The 18,593-nt window shown below is 41.2% G+C and overlaps 2 protein-coding genes across 3 annotated transcripts in view; both read right to left on the bottom strand.

The window, feature by feature from the left end:
* ism2b (isthmin 2b) overlaps positions 1–5,695 on the bottom strand; it is a 9,211-nt gene extending 3,516 nt beyond the window's left edge. The window contains exons 1-3 of the mRNA XM_025057010.1: positions 3,825–5,695; positions 270–521; positions 1–61 (exon numbers count right to left, since the gene is read on the bottom strand). The exon at positions 1–61 is cut by the window's left edge and continues 297 nt beyond it. Of these exons, the coding sequence (XP_024912778.1) occupies positions 1–61; positions 270–521; positions 3,825–3,926 (415 nt within the window). The 5' untranslated portion in view covers positions 3,927–5,695. The remainder of the gene's footprint in view (positions 62–269; positions 522–3,824) is intronic.
* A 138-nt stretch (positions 5,696–5,833) lies between these two features.
* sptlc2b (serine palmitoyltransferase, long chain base subunit 2b) overlaps positions 5,834–18,593 on the bottom strand; it is a 13,656-nt gene continuing 896 nt past the window's right edge. Inside the window, exons 2-13 of one of the 2 annotated variants that reach the window (XM_008312743.3) lie at positions 16,104–16,298; positions 15,731–15,885; positions 15,331–15,479; positions 14,952–15,076; positions 13,918–14,011; positions 13,575–13,680; positions 12,911–13,130; positions 12,627–12,753; positions 10,546–10,681; positions 10,343–10,373; positions 9,257–9,355; positions 5,834–8,027 (exon numbers count right to left, since the gene is read on the bottom strand). In XM_008312743.3, coding sequence (XP_008310965.1) covers positions 7,914–8,027; positions 9,257–9,355; positions 10,343–10,373; positions 10,546–10,681; positions 12,627–12,753; positions 12,911–13,130; positions 13,575–13,680; positions 13,918–14,011; positions 14,952–15,076; positions 15,331–15,479; positions 15,731–15,885; positions 16,104–16,298 — 1,551 coding nt within the window. In that variant the 3' untranslated portion in view covers positions 5,834–7,913. Of the gene's footprint in view, positions 8,028–9,256; positions 9,356–10,243; positions 10,374–10,545; positions 10,682–12,626; positions 12,754–12,910; positions 13,131–13,574; positions 13,681–13,917; positions 14,012–14,951; positions 15,077–15,330; positions 15,480–15,730; positions 15,886–16,103; positions 16,299–18,593 lie in introns of both variants that reach the window. The other variant, XM_008312742.3, reaches the window with a different exon arrangement.

An 18,593-nucleotide genomic window follows, 5' to 3' on the forward strand; every position in this document is an offset into this window, starting at 1 on the left:
TTCCCTTGGCCAGGTCCATCTCTACCTCCATCTGTGGGTCGTCCACCACCTCGATGGTTACCTAGGCAATGATAAACACAAGCGTGTCTCAGTCTGCGACGACGTCATCAAATAACAGATTTTTTAATTTTTCTTTAAAAAGTCAGCTACTGTTACAGTGAGCAGTCAATCAACCAGTTTCGATAGTTTCAGGACGATCTTACCAGAAAGAAGAACATCATCAGTTTCAGGACGATCTTACCAGAAAGAACAACATCATCATTGCTCACCTGTATGTTAGGGTTGTGTGAGTTCATTTCAGCGTTGGCCAGTTCTGGAACATTCTGGAGATCCAGGATGAAGGGCTGAGTTTCCTCCTCAGGCTCTGGTAGTGGGAGAACTCCGGTGGAGCGATGCTGATGATGAGGCCACCTCCTCTGATGGACATGGGGTTCAGGCAGAAGACTCTGGACCTGGTTTTGCTGCTCCAGTGTTCCTGCAGGGTAATGGACCCCATGGCTATTGACAGTGTTACCGTGAGCCTGAAGAGATTTTCAAATAAAGGTAGAGATCGGTTAAAGTCAGTGTTCATCAGAAATGAAAAATGGTTTCACTTTTGATGACGGAACAAATAAATAAAAAAAATGTGGTGTTTTTGTTCAAACAATACTTGTATTTGCTCAGGGAGGCGTAAGAACAATACGTATTGTTTTGTTTTGTTTTTTTTGTTTAACCAGTAAGAAACCTTGAAACCATCTCACTACTTGGTCAGCAATTTGCCTCCAGGAAAACACCCTAAAGCATCCAGCTGACCAGCCAAGTGACAAAACCAGCCTTCAATCATTACATTCCCTTTTTTCCAACTACACTCATGGCATCCGGTCAGTGGACAAAGAGGGGCCTGTGTCACAGAAATCCTCTATTAGCTTTAATGAGAGGACTCGGGAGGCGTGGGACCCCTGGGTTGTTGCGAGCAAGTCTGAACCTGCAGTGCTGCCCCTCTGACTACATCTGACTACAAATAAAAAATAAAAAAAAAGAAAACCTGAAATGAGCAAGTTTGAAGTTAAGGATTTCTCCTTTGTTCGTTTTTCCTCCTCTTGCACCTGATTCTTTCTGAACTAAACAGAAAAGACTTGGTCTACGCAGATTAACTCCACACCTCCTCCTCCTCCTCCTCCTCCTCCTCCTCACCCCACATTGTTACACATCTGGATCTTGTATTCTATCGCCCCGACTATCACTGCTAGTCCTCCTCTTTTTCCTCCACCCCCCTTCATCCCTCCGCTCCAGGTCTCTTTCTTTCAGTAGTAGGGCTGTTCCTATCGATGTGCTTAGAAGGCGAAAGTGCATACGTGAAGTAAACATTTCAGAATGACTTATTAGCAACACATCAAAGACAAACACCCCACGTTGGCTTCGTTCAAGCTTTTTTTTTTTCGGGTGACAGACATTTAGTTTTGAAAGAGGAGTCGGAAAGGCTGGATGCAGCAGAAGGGGCTACGGTCGGGAATATAACTGTGATCCTAAAGCGGGCCGTGAAGGCAGATGGTGTGGCGGCTCTGATTTATGTGCCTGCAGAAATCAAAGGCCTCTGAACTGGGCTGTTTCCAAACCATTACAGAAGAACAATAAACTACGGCCACTCTTTGATCACCAACGTTTGCGGATGGAAACGGGACAACAAATGCATGCCTGATGGAAATGGGTTGAGGTTGAGGAGAATAAGACGGGACAGGACGGAACACGATAGGACAGGAGAGGAGAGGAGGAGATGGTGATTCCATAGTGTAGCTACTGTATAGGTTAGCGTGCACAGAGTTCTGGGTTTGATTCCCAGAGTAACCACATATCCCTGCTGGTGTTCCCCACTCTTGTAATTCACTTCGGATAAAAGCATCTGCTAAATGCATAATGTATGTTAATGTAGTACAGGTGTAAGCAAATATTAGCTTAGTAGCTCCCTCTGTTCTATTTTATGCTGAGCATGTAACGGCATGTGTGTTTATTGCCTATGATATTGCAGTATATCGTATTGTTGCCCCTTTATTGTGATATATTGTGATCTTATCCCTTAAACTGTAGATAAGACAGGACAGAATGGGATATAAAGGATGGGAAAGACAGGAGGCATTATGGGGGTTCGAGTCAGATGGGGCAAACAGTGCCCAATATTTGTAAAGGAGGCCACCCTCTGACCCCTCTCTGTCTTCACGGAGGGAGGAGGTTAAACCAAAACAGGACATTCCACATTAACACAATAAAGAACCAATGTCAACAATCTGAAGAAGAATGACACTTGACCCCGACTCCAGTGTGACACATGCCTTATTCTGGTTACATAAGCATCTTGTTACTGAGACCCCCACCACTACCCACACTTACAGACATGTACCCAGCAGGTCAGAGATGAAGACACAGAGTCACTAACTGCACCATTTTGGTGAATGAACAGAACACAGAAGCTGTGCTGGGATTTGTTTTCACAGTAGTCTCCTCTCTTCCCTCCTCGTTTCTTTCTCTTTTTTTTTCCTCCCTCCTGCCAGTCTGATTTCACTCTGACATCAATCAGATGGATGATGAGAGAGTCCCCATAGGGCATCCATGGGAGGCCACACAAGAAGGAAGGAGTTCAAAGGCCCAAACTGAACCCTGACACAAACACACACAAACAGACTTTGATATCCAAATATGACCGTGTGTAACACAAACACTCCCGTAGACACAAAACATTCTGCACACTGTGTGTGTGTGTGTGTGTGTTGGGACCTCAGATTTATTACAGCCAAATGTATGCACTATGTCAACGACACTGGGAGAACACATAAGAACAAACCAGAGCAGAAGACAATGATCTCACTTGAGCGAGAGGATCATTTGAAGGAAAATTGAATTAACTGATAAAAAGGGAGATTATTTGCTGTTGTACAAAGTAACGCTGCTAAAATTACTCACTAATCTTCAAGATGCAATTGGCAACGTTTGGGGGCCCAAGCCCATTTTATGAACCCAGAAACCTGTGCTGTGCCATGAGAATTTTGTGACCCTTTAAGGTCACAATTTCTCAGGAAACAGATGTAGTGTCATCTGCAACGCTTACTACAAACGCAACATGGCATCGTGAAGGGGGATAAGGGAGAGGGAGAAGTTTACCTTCTCACCTCGTCTCACGTCCTGCTGAGATGAACCTAATATTGACACATTAAGATGACTACAGTAGGTCAGACCTCCAAAATAAGACACATTTCATTCAATATATCAAGGATAAAATGGTATATAGTTCATTAATCAGTTCAGTAGTCATAAATGTTATCTCTGTTGTGTTACAAGATTTGAGCAGTCTAGAAGTGATTTTAATTTGAATTGATGTTAATGTACACATTAGTGGGTGCAATTCAAATAGCAATAGTTGACACAATGAGCACAAGGTGTTTCATTCTTTAATATTAAGACACTTGTTTATCAATCCCATCAGCATCACACCGGTTGCTTGCACCAAGACAGTCATAGCGGTGTGGGGTCCATTTGTGTACCACTGAGGTGACTTTAGGTTGGAATTGCCATTGTGATAATAAGGTGTGCAACAAATGAATACAATGCAATTGATGATGTACCTTTTTCAGGACAGCCACTTGTGTTGAATCTTACCTTTGTTCCTATTGGTTCACAGGACTGCCGTACAAACTTCAGCTAAAACACTTTGTTCAGTTATGAGTTTCAAAGAACTTAGGCAACATTCACGGGCTGCTTAATGGAACCAGATGGGATTTTTATAAGAACCTCAGGAAATGTGCAACAACAACAGAAAAAAGTCAACACAAATGACACCGTGCTGAAGCACGTACCTTGTGTGCGATGCTCCTGTGTCTGGTGGGTAACCCAGTTCCAAACCTGAGGAGATGAAGTGACCAAAGCACGAACAGCATCTGAAATCTCGCGAACCGCATGTTCCCTGCTTCAAAGCCTTGGTTTAAATCAACACACTTTTATTTTAAAAGTTCTTCTCGCCTTCAAAACAGCCGACTGTTGCCCAGCCCTGTGTGCAGTTTTAGGTCCGTTATGAGTGTCGCACTTGGTGAAGACGCGCACCAGCGTCAGCGGGAATCCCGTGGGTTACCCATTTATCCATGAGTGGCACCAGCGCCGGGCGCAGCAGCTGTCAGTCCGTGTGAGGAGGAATCCGGCTCAGAACGGCTCTTCCCCATAAAAACAACAATCTGGAGAGTTTTAAGATGTCGACGAGAACGTGCACTAACCACCCCACGCACAGTCTCCCAGTCAGCGCCGGCGCTCTCTCATTTAAATACTATCAACCGTGGTCCAATCCGTGGTCAGCGTACTATACCAAGTACTAGTTTTCTATTGGTAACTGATGCGTTTGTCCGTTATCTGGAGCTGAGGGTCCATCAACCCGAGTTTGTGAGAGTCGCTCGCGCAACGGTTCTGCGTAAGTCGTCTTTTACGCACGCATTCAGCAGGCATGGAGCCGAGAGGGGGGTGGGATGATCATTTTGTCACAGCTCTGAGGAGGGGGCTGACCATGAGGAGGTTCAAAAAACCTTGGGTCGACATGTCCACAGACCGCTGCGGTGTTTAACCATGACCGTAAGGCACCGGTTTACTCAGGTGAGGCCGGGGGTCTGTAACCACGAATGAACCAACAGGGATATTTCAATTATTTTAGCATCAAATAAAACTCAAATAAAGTCACAGTCAAAGCCACAAACACATTTCCACAAACGATGCAGCGATGATCATTCGTCGTTTACTGCTGTATCACAGAAAACAAAATAAATGCACATTTTTTTTACATCAATCCCAACACACTTTCATATGCAACTCTCAGTTGTCCGAGGCGACCTGAAGTAAAAACGGCACACCTGAACTTCATCAAGATTAGATTAGATGAATTAGGTTTGCTGACCCCAGACTGGTGAATTCATATTGTGGCAACAAAAAAATCTGAACAAAGAGAATAAAGCTTGCAGTGTGTTTTATAACTGTAACATATAAAAATATTAAAAAAGAATATATTCAAAATTGAAAAGGACATTGGCTTTTTTAATTGTTCTGCTGTTTCACAAATAAACTGAAAATTTAGTTTCTGGTGTAAAATAGGTTTAAATGTGATTTTTATAAATTTAAATCTCCGTCCTTTGTGATGTCTACTTATGAAAATGATCGATGATCTTGCAGGGAGCTCATGCAAAGAGGCTTAAGAGCCACATGTGGCTCAGGAGACACATGTTGCAGGTCCCTGGATTAAGGGTCTTTTTGCCCAATGCGGATACATCTAACAATATACAGTAAAGAGAACCAGAACCACTAGAACTGTAAAAGGTGTAGAGTTAGAAATGGGAGTGTATAGGACCTCTCTGTCAGAGACAGTTTATAGTAATATTAAAGACAGTAAATGGGCTTTATTGAAGTGATAAAACAATGCTATAAATACACTTCCTTAGTTGTTTTCAATGTCACAGTAACTGCGTGATGTGTGTTTTGACATGTATGTATTTTCTCGTTTTATCTTTCTAATCCCGACAGCATCAAAATGATTCACTCTGTAAGATTACAACTTGACAAACTGATGGATTTGACATCCTCTCAAATATGGTGTTCTTTAAAGCTTGTTTGCCACGTTCTAAGCTCGGAAAACAGCTTATTATCACGCACCACAAGTATGTTTGTACTTAAAAATACCTTTTTAAGTAAGTGCTGGATGACTGGCCACCGGATGGCCATGCAGTTACGAGAAACGAGTGATTCAAGCGGGAAAAAGTCTCTTTGGAGATGTTGTTCACGAGCTACAGGTCGTGGTTACCGTCTGTAAATAAATACACAGCCATTCCAGACATTGATATGAAAGTGATTTAATCTTTGCAGTGGCGTCCACTAGCACAGTGAACAAACATCATGGCTTTACAAACTCCTGTAAGTGGTTTATCTTCGACTCAGATACAACTTCAGGGACAAAAGCAACTGATAACTGACTGTTTCCAGTAGTGACTGCAGGTCAGTTTGCAGGTGTGGTGGTAGGCAGTCTGGAAAATTCTTCTCTGCACTGAATTCCTCAGTTTCAGTGGGGGAACCTGGCTGAATGAAACAGTCATGTTGCTGTTTGCAATTACTTTTTTTTTTTTTTTGCCTCTATCGACACAAAGAAGGGAGGCTTTTTTCACATACTGGACGGCTAAAGGAGACTTCAGACGAGAACCATTTTTTCTCATCAGAAGACATCGCTGTGGGTTGTGTTTTCGGACCACAACCATTCATATCACATTTACTTTGAGCAAATGTATCAGCCAGTTGTTGTGAAGACACTTTTTGAGGTGGGGAAAAAAAAAACATTGGAATGAATCAACACAAGAAAATGTGACTAAACGATGTAAAGTCAGCCACGGTGAAAACCTCAGTGATCTGATGCTGAAAATGAACTCACACAGGAACAGTCAGATCCAGCTCTGAGGCCGGCTACACTGACGTCTTCTCTGATTCATATAAGAGCACAAACACATCAATTGGGACTTTGACAGTAGTGTGTGGGCCCATTTTGAGGAGTTGACCGCACATAACAGACAAACAAAACACACAACAAGTCATGTAGGGAATGTCATTAAAAAAAACACATAGTGTGGACAATAAGTCATGAGGAAACGACACGTGAATCAAACCCCGACGATATTCAGTGGCTACGTCATCTGTGCATTTGCAATGCCTGTCAGTAGTGCTGCACTGAAGTTAGCATAGTTAAGACAAAACGCACACCTCGCCCCGGGTTCGCATCGGAAGCTGCCCTTTCGGGAAAACGGTTTCATGTCATTGACGAAGGCGAATAAATAAAAAGCTCTCTGTACATCAGTTAAATGTGGACACGGCGTCTTCATACATACAGATCATATTTACAGCGTGTCATCATGCTCAATGGTGGGTGTTGACGCTGTAACACGTGAAAGCACTTCTGTGACAATGATTGAACAGAGGGAGGGGGGAAAAAATCAAAACACTAACACGCACACTTAGCTTGTAGCTTATAGAAATGTTAAAGACTCTGGGCTCAAGTTTTTGAATGCAGGTGTAAACAGTTAAATAAGGCTAAACGATTTCTAGAAAATAAGTCGTAAAAATATTCCTTAATCCTGCCCTTCGGAATGGAGGGGGGATTCTTTTTTCTTTTTTTCTTCTTCTTCTTTTGGAACATCGGCCTCGCATGTTAAGAGAAAAAGGTACAAAATATATTTATACATAAATATCCTTTGGTGAGGGAAAGACCCGATATGCTATACTTTCTTTTCAAGTAGAAGTGATTAGGCAAAAGCTGTGGGATCAATACGTTAGGAGAACACACACTTATGTTGCTCCTCTGGAATAATCTTCATCTTTCTTTAAAGTCTGGGATCTCCACCCAAAGGCATTTTTAACCACTTTGGGATAAATTATATTTACAGGTATATTTAATTCTCCTTTTTGTGTGCATCACAGACATGGCTATTGTCATATTTATTGTTTTTTTTTTTCAATGCATAAATAGAATCTCTTTGGCCACAGTCAACCGACTTGGCTCTCTGTTGTTTTTAAAAAATACACTGCGTCGTTGTGATTATTGCACGATAGGATACACATACAATGTGCGCACAGAAATAAGACTTAACGTTAGAGCCATACCATCACAGTATGTAAGGACAATGTTTGTAACAATGGACACAGATGTGGGGGGGGAGTACAGGGGTTTGGTCCTTGTCTGTCAGGGGTGAAGGAGCTGGAGAAGCACATTGGTGCTGCCAGCGTTCACCCAGTTGTAGAAGACTTTGGTTCTGTCCATGTGAAATAACACAGCGGGGAGAAAACCGATTCAAGCAACAACAAAAAAACAAAAAACAAAAAAAACAAAAAAAACAAAGAGACAAGAATAAGTAAAGTACGAGGGCTGACATGGTTCAGTCCTGTAGAAGGCTCTCCTCAGACATCCAACCCAGAGCAGGAAGCGGCCTTTCACGTCTGGAGTACTTGAGCTGCAGCACGTCGCCTACTTCACTGATGGCTTCCAACGCCTGTGACAACAACAACAGCAGCAGCAACAAGAAAGAATATTGATAATTAGTGTCCAAGTTTACTTTATTTTTACTAGAGGTTCCCTTGGGAAGTGCAAGATTTAAAATATAAAAAATATTTTTAAAAAATCTTCTGGTTTGTAATCAATATGGGGATTTAATGAATACCAGGATTATAAATTAAGTTCAGGGGAGTTTTGAAGCCAGAGCTGTTTATGACTATGTGTGAAGGTGTTGTATGTGAAAGTATGTGTTGCATTTTCTATTACAAACACACACATACCCATGTAATATGTGAGTATGTGTGTGTGTGTGTGTGTGTGGTGACTAAACATACAAATCAACAGTTAAATCAACAGGGGTTGATTCATTGAGTGGTAAACCACGATCAGGCATGGATTTGAACCATCCAGCATGTCAGAGAGGTGACAGAGAGGAGGCTCGCTCCACAGAAGTCTCCCTGCGTAAACCGCAAGTGAACACAAATACCCCTCCACTTCTTTCCGCCAGAGACTGTATCAGCATTGCAACACTGCAGGACACCTGGAAACAATTTACCTTCCTCCTGACCTTTTTTCTGATTGTGTGGTTAGAGAAACAGCGAGTGCTGGCTTTTTTACAGAGGGGAAAAAAGTGGCTCCTTGTAGCGCTCTACAAAGACGGCCTCGTGCCCTTTATACGGACTTTTACAAATGGTGTCGACATCCTCCTCAGTAAGATGAATGATGGGACTTGGGAGAGACAGAATATTTCAACCTAAAATACTCTGTTGGAGCCACATGGCTATACTTACAGGCAGCTGCGTTTTACATGTAATTAGGAAATACTGAGAGACAGTGTAATTTAATGCATACATGCACATTTACATGTGCAGAGCTGCTCGAAAAAAAAAGGCTACAATCAGCAAAAAAGCTACGATAAAGAAAAGACGTAGAAGTATTAAATGTATTTCAAATAGGTGTACTTAGTACACAATGACCATTCCGGTTATTTACCAACATAAAAATTGAAGAAAAAAAAATCTGGGGCATATGTTAGCGTTAAGATAGGTAAGCACATGTAAAAATAATCCTTAATATTCTCCTCCTAAACTTTACGTAGGGTCAAGATCTCTTCAAGAGAGTTGTGCAAATATAAAATACTGTTGGTTCCATATACAGTAGGTAACATATGTCTCAACTGTGAATGAAATGTGTGTTTTGAGAAGTATGGGTGCCACAAAGACTTACTATATCAAGCATCTCTCTGGTGTGAGCAGCTGAAACACAGAACCGAGCTCGTGACTCGATGATGGGCGTCGCTGGGAAGCCCACCACCACCGTGCCGATGTTTCTCTTCAGCACAGGGGTTGATTCATTGAGTGGTAAACCACGATCAGGCATGGATTTGAACCATCCAGCATGTCAGAGAGGTGACAGAGAGGAGGCTCGCTCCACAGAAGTCTCCCTGCGTAAACCGCAAGTGAACACAAATACCCCTCCACTTCTTTCCGCCAGAGACTGTATCAGCATTGCAACACTGCAGGACACCTGGAAACAATTTACCTTCCTCCTGACCTTTTTTCTGATTGTGTGGTTAGAGAAACAGCGAGTGCTGGCTTTTTTACAGAGGGGAAAAAAGTGGCTCCTTGTAGCGCTCTACAAAGACGGCCTCGTGCCCTTTATACGGACTTTTACAAATGGTGTCGACATCCTCCTCAGTAAGATGAATGATGGGACTTGGGAGAGACAGAATATTTCAACCTAAAATACTCTGTTGGAGCCACATGGCTATACTTACAGGCAGCTGCGTTTTACATGTAATTAGGAAATACTGAGAGACAGTGTAATTTAATGCATACATGCACATTTACATGTGCAGAGCTGCTCGAAAAAAAAAAGGCTACAATCAGCAAAAAAGCTACAATAAAGAAAAGACGTAGAAGTATTAAATGTATTTCAAATAGGTGTACTTAGTACACAATGACCATTCCGGTTATTTACCAACATAAAAATTGAAGAAAAAAAAATCTGGGGCATATGTTAGCGTTAAGATAGGTAAGCACATGTAAAAATAATCCTTAATATTCTCCTCCTAAACTTTACGTAGGGTCAAGATCTCTTCAAGAGAGTTGTGCAAATATAAAATACTGTTGGTTCCATATACAGTAGGTAACATATGTCTCAACTGTGAATGAAATGTGTGTTTTGAGAAGTATGGGTGCCACAAAGACTTACTATATCAAGCATCTCTCTGGTGTGAGCAGCTGAAACACAGAACCGAGCTCGTGACTCGATGATGGGCGTCGCTGGGAAGCCCACCACCACCGTGCCGATGTTTCTCTTCAGCATCTCCCGGCCGAAAGCACTGTAAAAAAATAATAGTAAAAGGTGGAACACAGCACATCACAGCGTCTTAGTCACAGTCTTTCCACTTGGAGTGCGGTCTTTCCAAAAGGACGTCAGTTTGTTGACATTGGGCCGTCACCATAGCTGGTTCCAACAACAACAACAACAACAACAACAGCAGAGGAACATACCCTATTTTTGCAGGCATGTAGAGCATCAGTGGTACAACAGGTGAGTCATCGTTGCCATAGATGATGAAGCCCATGTCCCAGAGTTTCTTACGGAAGTATGTGGTGTTCTGTGAAAGCTGTCTAAGGCGATCGGCACCTGGAGAAAGACAAAACGTCAGGGTAGAACCTTAGAGCACAGTAGGCGATTTGTTAGTGGAAGATTGAGGGTTGAACCGAGGCAAACACTTCAAACATATTCCATGAAGCTCATGTGATGGACATGGCCACAAGGACTGTGGGCAACTTCTCAAGGTTACTATTATTTAACTGAATGTTAGGTAAACAGACACCCAAATCTATCAGCTAGAGATATGAAAGACCACCCAGTCTGTTGTCAACGAAGGGGGCACACGGTACAAACAACAGCAACATCAAACAACTTGGACTCTGGATAAACTCTGCTGATATGTTATGTAGAATGTTGACCAAATATTTATTCATCAAAACAAATATGTCAAAAAGACACAGATGTTTTCGCCTCATGTAAACGTCCTCTCTCTTTGGTTCTGTGTGCCGTGTGGAAGGGAGTGATTGACAGGGGGCAGGGGTGTGCGCAGGGTCACTCGCTTTAGCAACTAACATAAAAAGAAGTCAAATACTACTTTCTTATGTTATGGGATCATTTTGAGACAATTGGGATTCTCCCAGTCTGAGGTTCTTGGGCTGAAACTACACAGGCATCAATTCTCACGTGTTAGTCCATCTACACTGTAATTTCACAGGCTGTGTCCTCAGGCCATGCCTCCACAGATGGCCACTTAGCCAAACAAATAAGCATATAGCACTGAGAGCCAGCACTTACACATATAACTGTCTGGCTGTGCTGCACGGCCGAGCAGAGACATCACTGCTTCAAAGGGAATGTGAGACACAACAAATTCTGACATGTTATTTATCCAGGCATTTTCAACAAGATTCCCTTGCTCCTCTCTGTGCCGAGTGATCAACTGGAAGGAGAGAGTGCTTCATAATATTCAGGGATTTTCGCTTTCCAAATGCTTCAGCAATCGTTTCATAACAATTACGCTGCTTCCATAAATCTGACTGAGCTTCAAAGCTTCGAACAACAAATGTTCAATTTGACGCTGGCCGGTGCCAGGAATCATGAGGAGCAACTCGAATGCAGCAACAAACCGTTGCTCAGTTGTCATTTCTACTTCATGTCAGTGTCTGGGCCTTCAAAGGCTTGGATTTCAAACAGTGACATGGCTGCAACCAATCAGACGGTCATTGTTAGTCTTCCACAAGGAAAACATGTCAAGCTGGGATTCCAAGCGAGTGTCGGCCAATCTGGCCTCCACTTCTCAGAAAGCATTTAGAGAGGGAGTTGATGACATCGTGGAACAGTTCAAAGAATACTCCAGGTGTTTATTCCTGGACTTAACCATTCAAAAGCAGAAAAATTGGATCTTATATTAGCACTGATTAACGGGATCAATCAAGCACAAAAACATGTTTTCTTCGCTCTGATCTGTTGACTTAAACACTATGTTGCTTTGCACTTACTATGAAGGTAGTGAAGCATAGACAGAGCAACGAAACACATCTGAAAGTAATAAAGGGAGAAGGTATAGGAGTCAGCATGCCACTAGTTTATGAGACTGGCCTAAATCACAGAGTAGCAAGGAAATGTCCACCTACATGTTAGGGTCTTAAAAAAAAAATCACATTCTTAAGGATAAAGACAGATTTAAAAGGAAAAGAAAAGGCCACTGTGAACATATTCAACTGTACTGCATTGTTCTTAATGAGCCTGAGTGAAAGAAAGAAATCAACATCGTCCAATTTAAAATGATTATAAACATCTACTTCTCCAAAGCAAAACTACAGAGAGAGGTCTCAACAGCTAGCATGAAAATGTAAAGTGACAGCTGAAAGACAACGGTTATTATAGTCTACAAAGTCTCCCTACCACTCATCCGCTTTCAAATGAAACGTGTACAAAAGACCTATACTGCCACCTTGTGGCCATAGATAATAAAACGAGACAGGCAATTTAATACACTTCAATTGACACCTAGTGCAGTACGTTTGTTGTCTACCTAGTGTGGAGCCATCCTCTCCCATGATGATCTTCATTGAAGTGATGATCTGCTGTGCCACAGGAGGAGACATGGAGGTAGCGTAGAGGGCACTGTGAGAATGCGACCGCAGGTAGTCTATCAGCTCCTAAGAACAGACGAATAGGACAAATATTCAGTCACTGCAGTTCTGTAATTTTACAAGATTATGGGCATCTGTTTGTGACATTAGTGTCCCAGTCTTGACTGTACTTAAAGACAGACGGCTTCATCTTCATCGTGATTTTAAAGCTTTTAATATTCACCTTTTTACCTCCGATGTACCCTCCAGCAGCACCAAAGCTCTTTGTAAATGTCCCCATCATGATGTCCACATCATTAGGGTCCAGGCCAAAGTAGTCGACGACACCTCCCCCATGTGGCCCTAAGGCTCCGATGCTGTGAGCCTCGTCCAGGTACAGGTAGGCCTTGTAGCGTTTCTTCAAAGCAATGACCTCAGGAAGACGCACGATGGAGCCCTCCATACTGAAAATAATACAAAAAAGTGTGAGATTGCTCTTGATGATGGCAGCAGTACATCAAAGTGTGCACATCAGCAGTTGCTCCAAAAAAATAAAATTAGCTGTAGCAGTTACTTTAAAAATCCCAATGGAAATGAAACTCCATTAAAAGAGCATTAGTGAAAAAAGGACATTGATTATGTCAGGCACAACCCCAAAGTACAATATTGACCAAAGGAATTGATTGCCATTAAAAATAAGTACACTTCAATGAGCAGGGAATACATCACCTTGTGAGGAGTGTCAACATAATTAAAAAGGCCATTTATTTTCTATATTTAAAGAAAGGGTTAAATCAGGAAAGACAGAACTGGGAACTTAATGATTCTGGGAAAGTAAAGGTTTTTCTTTTCATTTTATTATCAAGTATTTTTGGGCAAAGGTGTTTGACAAAAGGCCCAAACCATACCTGTATATTCCTTCGACCACAATGAGGATTTTCTTCCAGGGTCTGTGGGTTCTGGGCTGACCGTGAACGATGGCATCTCTCAGAAGCTTCTCCAGACTTTGCATGTCTGCAACACAGTACAACACCACTTTTCAGTAGCCAGAAAAAAATACCCAGGTTCATATTTTATGACTCAAAGCCTCTGATGTTCTGAGTGTCTAAGCAGCTAAATGCACTTGCTTACAGTCACAATTCCATAAAAAATGGCTGTATAAATTCTCATTCATTCAGGTTGTGATTATGCAATGTCAGACAATTCAAAATCGACACCAAATCATTTTTTAAACTGTTTGAGTGAACCCACTGTTGTGTTTGAAGACACGAATTGTGGAGCCAGACAGACGAGCACCCAGAACCAGAGATGCGTGATTCAGCTCATCACTCAGGATAAGACACCCCTATAAAAAATAAATAAAAACAGAAAAAATTAAATGTCCACTTCAATCAGACCTTAATTTAACAGCATGTACATTTTTGGACAATAAATACAGAATAAAATGCAACTTTATGCTGTTTATAAATTACCAGTAAAGTATTGCCAGTTTTACATAAAAATATATACTGTATATAATTTATAAATTAAATACCAATATTAAATATTAAATATTTTGCAAGTATGAAGAGTTTCTAATAATTTTTTAAAGGTCATTAGACGTATTTTCTAATAATCTATTTCCAATCACACAGTGCACTTATACTAGTAATATTAACTGAGCTAATAGACAGCAATGCAAATAAAACCAACACGCTCTCCTGACAAACCAGAAATGAAATGCAAATTGACAAGCCTACCATAGTTAAAAAACAGGATACGTTTTTTTTTTATTGCTTCATAATGGGAACACGCCCAAACATTCACCCAGGTCATTTCCTTCCCTTCGATCAAAAGATAAATGAGCTTGAGAGACTGAATGCAGTAGTTCCGTGACATAAGCAGACCAAATGGATCCTTGTTATAAACCTTAAAAATACAATAGGCTATAAAGATTTAGCCTATGTTTCTGGCAGGAAATATGTTCACTGACCCACACGTGGCTGAGTTCTTTTGTACTTCCTTTCAGTGAAAGAAGATTGTCACTGACAGATAAGGGCATGTAAGAAATTGAGTAGGAGAAAAGGTCAAATATTTGTCTTTTATCTTCTGCACAGACAATGTCTCGAAAGTTTTTTTTCTCGGCTGTACATCTGAAAAAGCAGTTTGTTTAAACTATGCAGACAGTATATTCCATAATAACAAAAGCAGATATAGCACGGAAACAGAGAGAATGTAACGATACCAAGTATGAAAAAAAGAAAAAAGAAAACATAGAACATTTAACGCTTCATGATATTCCCTACCTTCCCGGTGAGAGCAGGGATGTTCATGGAGTTGGTTGCAAACCCCATTCCAAAAGCCATGGAAGACTCCACACCAAGAAACCTCGCAATCAATTGTTCCAGCTCCTCGTGGATGTCCAGGTTCCCTGAAATCAGCATTTTTGTCAAGACAGCAGCTCCACCTCACGACATAAAACATTAATCGTAGCTTCTCTTTACTCCATAAAAAACAGTATAGGTGTCAGATACACGTTTCAGCTCCCTCAAGGACTGTGTGATTATAACTCAAACAACTACATTTACTCAAAGTAAAAAATAGCCATCTATCAAAAAAAAAAAACTGCTTTTATTTATTCTTTTTTTTCTGGTCAAAGAATCTTAGAAAACATTTGATTTTTACCTATCTCACAGCGAGTACTGCCCACACCAGATCCGTACTTCTTCGTGACATCCACAGCGGCATCGGCACACGCCCCGACGTTTTCAGCAAAGCCAAGGTAGTTGTACGAGCCCATGTTGATGACATCTTTCACCACCTTGCCTGTGTGTCTAGAAGAAACAGAGAGGGTGTAAATGCCACACGCAGTGTGCTAATGGGTGCGATTCTTTCTGTGATATTTACTTGGAATAACACTTCTTCTCACTGTTGTTCTTAGCTTGTCACGGTTATCATGCACCTTAATAATAGTACAATCTTACTGACAAGAAGAGACAAGAGAAATCGTGGATATTATTACTACAACAGTGAGGGGGGGGAAATAAAAAGCATGGGTTTTCATGGCGATGGTAAATGGACTTACTTAAATGTCCAATTGTAATCATAGGAAACTCTCTCCGCCAGGTCCATCTTGGCTCCAGGGACACCACAGACAGGTCGGTTCCAGTTATCACGGATCCTCATGTATAAATTCCGGGTGTAAAAGTTCTCAAAGTCCTGATAGAGTGGGACAAAATCCTGCAGAAAAACAAATTGGAAATAGTTGGTTTAAGATTTGTTTTTTTACCTTTTTAGAAAGGTTAACATTTTCTAAAGGTGGTGTAGGAGGATGAAGAGAAGAAAGAGATGCAGAGGACAGAACGTTGAATTGACATTAAATGGCTTGACTATCCTGTTATTTGTTCTTAATTACCCTTTAAATTAAAAAACAAAAAAGATCTAATGTAAACACTGACCTTCTGCTGCTCTCTGTCCCGGGCCACATGGCATTTCTCGATGTTCCAGTGACGGAGAAAGTCTCGGAGGTAGCCAAAAATTGTGAGGATACCGTAGCCCATGTAGGTGAGCACAGCCACCAGGAGGGGTGTCTCCTCAAATGACTCCACGAAGGGCCTTTTGTACAGGTTGGAGTTGTGTGTAACATTTGGGTTCTGTGGAAAAAAAAACATAAAACAAACACATTGGTGTTGCTGTTTTACCACTTCACAATTGTCCTAAGTTTATCCATGAACACTGTTGCACAGTCTTTATAAAAGCAAAGGCAAATCGAATCTTTACCGACAACTGAAATACTGCTTTGTATTACATAAACGCAAACCTGCAGGTCATTATGTTAATACAAGTTGTCCAGTGAGCCAAGAGTGTCTTCTTTAAAAGGCAATGGTTTACCTTCACTTCAAGTCTGTTTGCCTATTAAATCAGCTACACAGGACACCGCCAGTAAACTGCTTAAAGGAAAGGCCTGACAAACAGGGAAAGGTTTGCACATGCTCAGTGACAGCAGAGCGTATTTCCTAAAACCATGTTCTCTTGGTGGGAGGAAGAATCCAAATATCAAAATACAGCTCAATTGATCGGCAGAGACTATACTGTGCCAGGTCCCTGTGGAGCTGTGAGCTACATTAGCACCAAACCTGGCTTAGTTTTATGAAGATCAGAACAGGCCCTGAATAATGGGCACATATAAACATGGTCATGTGCAAAAGGAGCATCAGAAAAACCTCAACACACACACACACATACACACACCGCTGTAATCTTTCCAAGTCTGCCTGTGCCCTAGTTGTCTACAAAACCCATGCTAAACAAATGAGGGCAATCATTCACTCTGCAGCTTAGCAACCATACCTCATGTGACCAGTCATGCTTCTCAAAGAAATACCTCAGAGTCAAGGAAAAGTAGAACTGCAGTGTGTGTTAATCATTCATTACCTGTTTTTGCTTATTGGCATTGAGCATTTGTGAATTGAAGTACTCTCTGATTCTTATTCTCTATTTTCTCTCCACCTTGTATACAGGTGTGTGTTGAATATATTTTCAGACATTGGTAGCAGGAATTTTGCGTTGTGTTTTTCTTACTAATTTCCTCCTGCAGAGGCCCATAGTGAAAAGATTTAAAGTCATTCCAAGCCAGAGTGACTTTAAGTTGTTAAGTAACATTCCATGTCATGAAGAACACTTGCACCGTTGTCACCCACACCGAGAATGCTGCAGAACGAGAATGAGCAGAAGAAAAGAAGCAAACGTCTAAATCAACATAACAAGTGCAAAGTGTTGCCTATTATTGTCAAAAATCAGCAGCCAAGTTTATTTTCCCTTGTTGCCGTGTTTATTAAATTTTTAATGGCCCTGGACCAACGCCTGAAAACCAATAGGTGTGCACCGTTCCATTATACCTGGAAACGCAGTCATCCTCCCAGGAAGAGAGACTATCCAACACACACAGGAAACCTGCTCACTCATACACTTGCTCTGCAGCCGAACAGGTGGTGATCAAATTACAATGTGTATACAATAACAAAGGTTTGCACACTATACATTTCACAAATACACTCAGAACACCTCGAAATTTGTTCTTACATACATTTCTGTTGTAAAAAAAAATAATTCTTGAAGAGATAACATTCTTCTTTCAATCACACCCTCCTGATAATATTTAAAAATATGTGAAACTTGTGCTTCCACAGATGGAGTCTGTGATGGAGTCAGCATGAAGACTGCACTTCAAATCATTTCTAGACAAGCTCCTTTGTAGGACTCGTAACTCAACTGAATCACATATAATCAGCTTTAGTTATTAGAACATACGTACAGTCCGAGATTGTGGTCAACTAGGATGTTATTTCCTTCATTCTATTGTATATACATGGAAAATATACACAAAAATGCCCAACGCAAACTGTTGTGTTACTTTATATAAATGGCAATTAGTTGTTATGGCTGGTACTGATTTTCACTAAGGTTCATGACATAAGGTGATAAAAAATACACTGATATTGATGTTTATTTAATTAAAAAAAATCAAAGACCACCATCACCTATTTTAAGTCCTTTGACACTAAAGTAGTAAACTTGATGTGATTAGGTCTATTTACTATCACTGGGCTATCTGATAAGAGCAACAACAGAGACAACTTGCATCTGTGTTTGCTTTTTACAGAGAGACGAGATAATATGCATGAGACCATAGTGGGTGCAACAGCCTAGCATCTGGCCCTAATTGCATAAATCGAAAATCCGGCATATGTTGAAATCAGCGGCTGTGTGCTGTCACAAGACTGGAATGTACTTCTCTTCAACATTGGAGCGTGTCTGTTACCTCTACTGTAACGTTCTGTGTTTAATTTAAAACAAAACAAGGGCATACACACCCATCACCCTAAATGCACAACCATTACAAACACAAACATATTTCCCCTCTACTCCAGGAGGAGCCACACCCTTCT

Source organism: Cynoglossus semilaevis, chromosome 7, assembly GCF_000523025.1.
Source record: "Cynoglossus semilaevis isolate Cse_v1.0 chromosome 7, Cse_v1.0, whole genome shotgun sequence".
Lineage (NCBI taxonomy): Eukaryota > Metazoa > Chordata > Actinopteri > Pleuronectiformes > Cynoglossidae > Cynoglossus > Cynoglossus semilaevis.